The sequence below is a fragment of the Copadichromis virginalis genome, linkage group LG6, assembly GCF_057382275.1.
Source record: "Copadichromis virginalis isolate Kocher_CV1m ecotype Utaka linkage group LG6, C_Virginalis_male_GT1.1, whole genome shotgun sequence".
Classification (NCBI taxonomy): Eukaryota; Metazoa; Chordata; class Actinopteri; order Cichliformes; family Cichlidae; genus Copadichromis; species Copadichromis virginalis.
The window spans coordinates 1046116-1054918 of record NC_140623.1 but is presented as its reverse complement, the minus strand read 5'-3'; the positions used below and the strand labels follow the sequence as shown (position 1 = coordinate 1054918).

The following is an 8803-nucleotide window of genomic DNA, read 5'->3' as shown; positions in this document are numbered from 1 at the left end:
TTCAAAAATACCCGTAAGAGTACTTTTTTTTTTTTTTCTTAAAAGGCGTTCCAGTCCTGTGTAGGAGCCCTGACTGAAAATGGTATTAAGCTAAAATGGCGCTCTTTCCATCAGAACAAAAGATCAACAAGGCTGTTAGGAGCAAATTGTTGATTCAAGGAATGGGATCATAACCCCCCCCCCCCCTTCCTTCCCCCCTCTCTCTAGGTGGAGGAAGCTCCGTGGCTCTGCATGTTGGCCATACTGCCAACCATGCCAGCCGCGCCAGCCATACCTGAGTGCCCTCCCATAGCTGGAGGGCTGTGCTTGGTAGGTGAGGTCATGTCGGCTCCACGCCCCTGGCCTTGACCTGGGGTCTGCGGGGCGTGGTGGGCGTGCTGCAGGGCATGGCGCTCCAGCAAGGTACGGTGAGTAAAGGCCCGGTGGCACACGTTGCACTGGAAGGTGCGCTCGGCACGGTGGGTGCGCATGTGCACATTTAGCGAGCTTTTCTGGGTGAAACGCTTGCCGCACATGGTGCACTGGAAGGCCCTGACACCAGTGTGCACCACCATGTGTTTGAGGAGGTAGTCCCGCAGGGAGAAGGAGCGCCAGCAGATGGAGCACTGATGAGGTTTCTGACCTGTGGAGCCAGGCATGTGCAGAAGCACGCTTATAAAACCATCCCCAAGAACAGTCTTGCCAATACAAGTGAATCATTTTCTGTTTGCCTTTTGTTCATATAAAAATACTTATTTTACAGTTCTTTTAATACGATACAAAGAATTCTGGGATAGAAACATGTCTATTCATTCGAGAGATTATCCTGAAATACAAGTCTTTATGCTGACCTCAATGGCAGGTGATAATGAGGTGAATGCTGGAATACTGCATACGTAACTATGCAATTAATCTTTGTCCTCTTCACACTTGTGTAACATACATGCAGCTGATCAATTACTGTGACATGAACGTACCGGAGTGGATGAACATGTGCTTGCTGTAGTTCTTCCTGGAACGTAAAGATTTGCCACAGTGCGTGCAGTCGAACGAGGTCTCAGATCCCTGGGAGGAAGGTGAGGGCCCTGCGGAGCAGGAAGAGGTGGAGGGTGGCGGAGCTGGGGTCATCGGTGCTGGGGGTGGAGCCTGCTGACTGGGCTCTGTCCCCGCCATGGTGTCAATCCCACCCATGGGCCCGCCCACATAGAACGGAGCTGGCTGCGACTGGCTCACTGGGTACTGGAACAGAAGCTGTGAAGGAACATGATACAGACAATTTGCTCTGGATGAACATTTCCGAACACAATCGATAATATTTAGAACTAATTAACTACATATACCCCTAATAAAAACAATAGCTGGTGCATTTCAGTAATGACCACCATCCTACCAAGTGTGGCAGGACAAAAGCAGATCTAAACAAAATAACAGCAGGTTTTACACACGTGCTTCTCTCTGGACACCGTGCACGAGAGAGGAATAGTCAGCTGAAACAGAATCAGTGTTGATTTGCCCAGCAGAACTCAGGTAAAGCACAGGATCTGACTACTATCTAACCCACAAAAAGGTTAGATAGTGTGAATGCGCATTTTTTTCTTATTTGTTTATTTCTCCTTTTTAAAACCTCTGTAAGTCACGTTTGCACGACTCATTTGAAACTACTCCTCCCCAGATATTGCACCTTGGAAGCTCCACTCCTATACACATATGCAATAAATCCATCTTCAAAAATATCCGTGTCCACGCCTTCCAGCCACAAAACACACCATGCCTCTTTGGAAAACACACAGTCATTTTTTAAATGCCTAAAGAGAGCGTTGTGCTAGCACAGACCATCAGTAAATATGGTACAAATCGTTTGACAGGTGTGCGTTTCCATTTGCCAATTTAAGGAGCTGACATGTGACTGAACCCATCATCATCAGAATTTTGAGAAGGCCTGATTTGAGCATATATATGTAGAAATGGTATGTTACAGTCTGGTATGTTATGCTGTTTCATTTTCTTTTTTACTTTTTTTGTTGCATTCTTGAAAAAAAATAATAAAAAAATCATTGTCTATGCAGGCCATTTCTGCATTTTCATTTTCAAAGTCAGCACACCCGTCAATCAAAGTGTGTAGGCTGAAGCTTGAAAAAGATATATAGCCCATCACACTAAATTGAAGCTTTTATTTGTGTTTCTGTTGTTCTGTGTTGGTTGAGTATGTGTGTGTGTTTTTTCTTAGTGCTGCATTGCGTTAAAATGTACTCTCCGTCAATCATCTCACTTCCTGCCTCAATGCAAACATCATTTAATAAGATTAGTGCTTCACATTTAAGGCGCTTCAATTTTCACAATTCAATTATTTTGTAACTTTTGCAATTGCAATCATGTATTTATATATGAAATGTGGAGGAGCAATTATTATTTTCATTAACAATTAAGTTGCTCATTATTTCCTCATTTAACTGCATAATTGTTTACTCAGAAAACGGTGAACAGATTCATTCTAGGTTTGCACTCATTTTGTTTTTAGTTCTAACATACATACAAAAGGTGTTTCATTAGAATCAAGAATAAAAACATTTATACATTTTTTCTGAATACATGCACATTCCAGTGAAAATGAAAGGTGCACTCAGGGCTTAATTCGTGATGTTAGTAAGGTAAGGCTTAACAACTTGCACATATAAAACATGTTCCCCACTAGAGAGTATAACACAGTTTTTAAAAATGCTGTAAATAAAACAATTAGTGCATGTCCAGCCAATTTTAAGCTGAAACTCTGACCACAACTTGCTCTTGACCAGGTTATGAGTTCAGCATAAGTTGCCATAAAAAAAGCCACTTTGGTGATACAGAAAGCTCTGACTTTGAGCTCGACAGAGCTCACTAATCCATTAATCTTACTTCCCAGTACACCCCTCGTGAATTTGACTGAAGCACTGACCTGGTTGTTGATGGCCTGGGTGGTTGGAGGTGGAGTCAGTGGTTTATTGACCCTTCCTCTGGGGTTAAAAGCCATGGCTTGAGGGGGCTCACTCTGGGGCCAAAAACTCTCTGAAAACACGCCCTGCTCATCATAGAAATCCTGAAACACAAAAACAAACATAGATTTAAAAAAACAAAACAAAACTAAAACAAACAAAAGAACAAGCTAAAAAAAAGACTATTTAACATGAGAAATTTTGCTTGTTTTGCCATCAGTTCAAGGGTCGGATGGTTCACATCTCTGCAGCTCTGCAGACAGCACATATCATCAAAGGAATGTAAAAGCAAACCTAAAATTAGACTTTTGGTCATCTATACAGGCATATAGCTCAACTAAAAGACATTCCTTTATGCCATTGGTTTGAAGGAAACAAGATTATCTTTTTCATGTAACACACATTATGCAACTAAAAAAGACTTTCTGTGTAGGCAAACTACATCCCTCATTACCTAAATATACAGCCAGTTTTCTTTATATTGTTTATAAGTCTACCATGTTACAGCTGCAGGCGAGCAGATGCTGACACGATATCGTACATTACAGTCCAACCAGTCATAGAATGACTGTCAGCATCAGTTTCACTGAAAGTAGTTAGACCTGGCTGGGAAGATGATCCACCTCAATGTAAAGAAGCACGAAATGCCAACATGAGTCATACCAGTAGTAACTTTCTGTTTGTCTGAGAGGCTGATCGAGTTTCACATGCTACTTAGGTGGTCTGGTATCTTCTTATCTGTGTTGATACATGTTGTGTGATGATGCAATAGTGTCATGCATTACAGTTTCCAGTAACTAGTGCCAAATGTTTAAACCAGTAATGTCAATGCTGGGATTTCAATAATTTGCACTTGCAGCCCATAATTTCATTGTACATGTGAGTACTATTCTAGTCTGTTTGTCCCGGCCATGATTTTCTTAAAGTGGAAAATACCCAAACTGTTGTTACTAAATCTGAGTAATAATAATAGAAATAACATAGTGGAATATATGTTTTGATTTTACGAGAGTCAGACATGTGTATGGATTTGGGGTAGACTGAACAGAAGAGCATCCAGAGCTGTTAACAACCTGGGTGCATCCTGTAACGGTACCATAGCACACACAGTGAGGGTAACACGGTAGACAGAGAAGTCAAACATTAACACTACTTCTAGTAAAAGGAAGTGAAGAACTGCACTAGCACTAGTACTGCTAACCTACTTAAAACAGACAGTCTTACACATACTGGAAGTTCTTCAAGAAACTCCACTGCACAGGCTTTATTTACGTCCTTGCAGAGAACAGGCCCATCTGCAGATTTTTATCACTGAATTTGAGATATCGGACCAAGATGACCTTTGAATATATTGGATATATAGTTGATTTTTCTTAAAAACGTGGGATCAGACATCATTTACAACTGATGACTAGCAATAACACCTCCAGGTGGCGTGTGGCCGACTGAAGCATTTTTGCACGCATTCTAGGGCTGTGGCCAAATATTCTACTATTCAGATATTTGTTCATTGGGTATGCATGTATATCTCAGCTTGCTAACCACATCTATCACACTCACTGCAGTTATCGTCATGCTTTGGTTCCCGCTATTGTTGCAGAAATTTAAGCACTTTCCATACTCATATTTTTATCCTCCTGCTTTGCAACAACATCTTGCTCGAATGGAACAGGAACAGCTCTCTCGCTCTGCTCTGTTCACTGGGTGAGCAAGCAGGGAGCGTTCAGAGTGGCAGGGAGCAGCGGTGCACTGTGCAAGAGGAAAAAAGTAGGAGAGCTTCTCCAGATTCAAACTTTCTCTCTGAACGCTCATCTTACATGTAAACATGGCTACAATCACAGCAGAGCAATTGCCTTTTAACCGTCATAGACATGAGGAGGACAAATAAGAAAAATAATGTCTGCAGGGATGAAAGCAAGAGCCCATTTCACACATTGCTCAAAGACAAGATTATATTATTCAAGCAATGTTGGGTTAAGTGACGATCACATGCTGTGACTTTGACTAAACTGAGTAGATGATTTTATCTCCAAACGTGACAATCTGCAGCAAAACTGACAAGCAGGGCTGAATCTTTCTGACTGTGTGGCAGATGTTCCTTGTGTAGACTGCAGGGTACAGCAGGCTGCGGCATAAATCTGCTCCACCACGTTTTCCCGTCTACTTATTTCAGGACTTCTGGCACAAATGCTGAGTTTGAATGTACTACAATAAGGCCTTTCTAAGCCAAAACGGAAGATAATGTACCTAAATATTTCTCTAAAAAAATCAAAGACCATCACTTCACAACTGCAATATGTGTAATACTCTGAATGCCATGCTTCTCCTTGCATAGTAGATAAATTATTGAAACATTCAGCGCAGGTGAGCTGGGTTGTTTTTTTTTCTTCATTTTAGTTTTTTTTATTCACTTCTGAGTTAACATACCTGTCCAAAGCTTGCCATGGATTCCTGGGAGCCCTCCTGCTCTTGATCTCGTCTCCCATCCTCCAAGGCATAGACAGTCCCATCTGCATCCTGTACACTTTCATCCTTCACCACTACTCCCTCTCCTCCCAGCACCTAGGGAGAAAAAAAAGACAGGTCCATTTCAATTTCAAGTAGTAAAGAAATACCTTTAGATCAGTATTGGAGCTAAAAAGCAACAAAAAGTCTATAAGAGCAACCAATGCCCCAGCTACAGCCCCTTCAAGCAGGTTCTGATAAGTTGAATAACCTACAGTCAATATGCAGAAGTCCATAGATTATCAACAAGGCAATTACTGCTGAAGTTTAGGCGAGAGATCCAACTGTGAAAAGTGCAGAAACATCTCAGCGATATACGCCAATGCAGTGTGAGAAGAGGGAAAAGCATAAAAAGAAAGAAAACGAAAACGTTGCAGCTCTGCATGCCTGAAAACTGTAACCATAGCAACCATTCCCCTTATCCCCCTACCTGGAGTCTTAGCGGCTGCCTCTGCTTGCGGCTGTGGCTCGCCCCCCTGTCTCTATCTCCATCTCTTCCCCTGTCTCTCCCATCCAAGTCCTCCTCTTCGCTGTATCGGTCTATCCCCACAAGGTCATCAGAGAGGTCAGTTGTGTTGCCGCGGAGGCTGTCCCTGCCAATGCTGTCCACACTGGCCACACCGGAGCTGCAGCCCGCTGAGAGGTTCCCTGTGCTACTTGTGCTGGCTCCATTGGCTGTCTGTGCCAACAGGTCTCGGAGCTTGTACCTTACGTCCTGAGTACAGCTTGAGCTCTGCTTCATGAGGACTGCACCTCCCCCGGTGCCCATCGCGTCACCACCACACATGGCACCGGGGCCCATGTCTCCAAGTGCCATCAGGCTTACAGTGTTAGCTTGATCCATTGGGCCTGGGCCGCTATCACTGACGCTAACGTTGGCACCCCCTAACCCACCGGCCATGTTACCACCTCCACATTCAGCCATGAAATTAGAGAAGTTGGCGTAACCCCCACCCCCACTAACAGAACAGCTTCCACTGCTGCCACTCTCTCTCCCTTTCCCCCCGCCACGCTCCTCTTGTTTAGGGAGGACCCCTCCAAGCATTCCTCCTCCAGCAGCAGCAGCTGCGGCCGCCGCTGCTGCTGCACTTGCTGCCCCTGCCGCTGCCTTCCTCTGAGAGATGATCTGAGTGCACTCATCAATGACCGTCTTAATTTGCAGGATGCTGGCAGCAGTGAGGATGCACAGGGCCTGTGACTGCAGCACTACCAGCGAGCCACTGTACATGAAGTCTACAAGCTGCTTCACGGTTTCAGCGGGCACCAGCGGCGGAACAGAGATTTCAGAATGACCGAGCAGCAACTTGTCCTGGAAGAAGGGGCTACCGGCTGCCAGAACGCAGGCGTGAGCACGCAGGGAGGCATCATGTATTCGCACGGTCACATCGCAGAAGAGGCCCTCACGCCGTTGTGTGCGAAGGGCTTCCAGCACTGATTGGCTGGAGTTGTGGAGGTGGATGTAGTGCACGGTCTCTGTGCCGGACACCATGGCAGGAGGAGGCGAGTCACTGGGAACCGGATGGGAGTGGGGGTGGGGGAGGGGGGGTAGGTGTCTGGGGTTTTGCGTCAGCTTGAGGGATAAGGAGGACAGGGAGGGAAATGGATACAGTGCATGGGCCACGGTGGGGCCGTGTCCTCTCAAACAGTCATGAGTCTGATGAATGTTTACAAACTGCTTCTCTGATATGCCTAAAGGTATGAGGAGCTGCCTTCGATGTCCTGAGTGTGGGCAATGTCAAGTGGCTGTTTCCACCAGAACGTTAACCTCTGTTAAAACCTGCTGAAATAAACCATAACAAAAACAATTATACACTAAGCACTTATAAAGTTTTCAGTAGTGCAAAAACACTACTGTGTTTATATATACATATATACATAATATATGTATGTCAAAAATGTTAATTTATTCAATTGCAACTCAAATATAAAAAATACAGAACTTGTCTTTACATTAGATTAATCAAAATTAACATTCTTTGTTTGGGGGTTGAACAAAGAGGAACCTGAATTGTTTTCCTAAAAGTCGTTGAATGGAATGCCCCTTTTTCTTATTTTCTAAAACCTTTGCAGATAGTAATAAGAATTTCATGATTTAAAATAAATCATTCACAAATTATACTAATAATCCTCAACTCTACCCCTTAATTATATTGTTCTCAGTGACTCGTTTCGTGTTGGAACTAGTTAATCCAGCCGTAACGAAAGGTGGCTGAGTAACAATTGAGCAGCTAATAATCCATCATCAAATTAGTCGCGTGCATCATCTGGCACACCTGTTTTGGTCAACCGACAGCACGTGCCGTGCGCGAGTCCAATGGTTCCCCGGGTCAGTATATGTGGTTATCTTGCACAGTAGGTGGCCGGTAATGCAACATCAGAGTTAATTACACCGTTGATTGAGCTAAACAGGCGCAGGAATAGCGAGGCAAAATGGGTGGATAATTAATAGCACTTGTTACCTAAATGTGTAACTAATAGCTCGATTAAATTGATGACTGACCAGCTAACGTTCCCTCCAGCTACAAGCGAGCAGGTTAAGAGCGGCGAGCTAACGTTAACTACCGTTAGCTGTTGATATTAGCCGCTCGAGTCTCACACGGAAATCTGCACAATTTTATACATGCAAAAAAAGCTTCGACGCCCAATAAAACACAAAAGTGGAGCACTGAATATAACAGCAACTGGCAACGTTTCTAGCATAACATATAAGCAGCAATCAAATCTCGCCCCCACGCGCAAATAGAATGCTAACCTGGCTAGTTTACTAGCTTGCGTTAGCTAGCGAAAAATTAGTAAAGTTAGCATGTCAGCAGCTAACGGGCTACCACCCTTTTCTGCACAAAGCTTCTTAAGGCTATACCTACGTGTTTTACTGTGACACTGTCATTGCATGCTATTTAATCACGACTACTTACAATGAAAAATACAGTGACAGTTCGGTTCTTGGTAGTTTCAGGCAGATGGATGCAGCAGGAAGCCCTCAAATAACGTACCCAACCTGATGAGAGCTGGTAACAAACACACATGCACGCAGTTGCACACACACGCATATACACACATACAGAAAGGGATATGGAGTTTCTCTTGTATAACGCAAGCTACACGAGCGGCAACTGCTAATGTACATGCACCACTTCTATGGTATTAATTATAGGCTTGTGCATCTAAAAACGTAGGACAAATACCTGCAGACAAAGTCTAGATACAAGAGGATCTTCAACATACCTGTACACGCCTAAATAGCTTCGAGGAAATGCAAACACTCAATTGTTTAAACTCTTTAATTCTTCCCAAGCTTGTCATATGGCAAAAGAGGAAACTAATGCAAAATTTTAAATGAATTATATTCG

General features: G+C 43.7%; 1 protein-coding gene across 3 annotated transcripts; it reads right to left on the bottom strand.

Annotated features, from left to right (window-relative positions):
- On the bottom strand, nucleotides 1–8495 carry zbtb45 (zinc finger and BTB domain containing 45). Of its 3 annotated transcripts, none has more exons than XM_085458156.1 (6): nucleotides 8369–8495; nucleotides 5884–7233; nucleotides 5376–5510; nucleotides 2912–3052; nucleotides 957–1230; nucleotides 1–622 (listed from the first exon to the last, which is right to left on the bottom strand). In XM_085458156.1, exons 2-6 carry the CDS (start codon nucleotides 6940–6942, stop codon nucleotides 204–206), a joined length of 2028 nt encoding a protein of 675 aa, XP_085314282.1. In that variant the 5' UTR covers nucleotides 6943–7233; nucleotides 8369–8495; the 3' UTR covers nucleotides 1–203. The 3 variants fall into 3 exon arrangements, with proteins under 3 accessions (XP_085314282.1, XP_085314284.1, XP_085314283.1); XM_085458158.1 differs by having other exon boundaries at nucleotides 5884–7230; XM_085458157.1 differs by lacking the exon at nucleotides 8369–8495 and adding an exon at nucleotides 7727–8111.
- Between the last annotated feature and the right edge of the window lie 308 nt (nucleotides 8496–8803).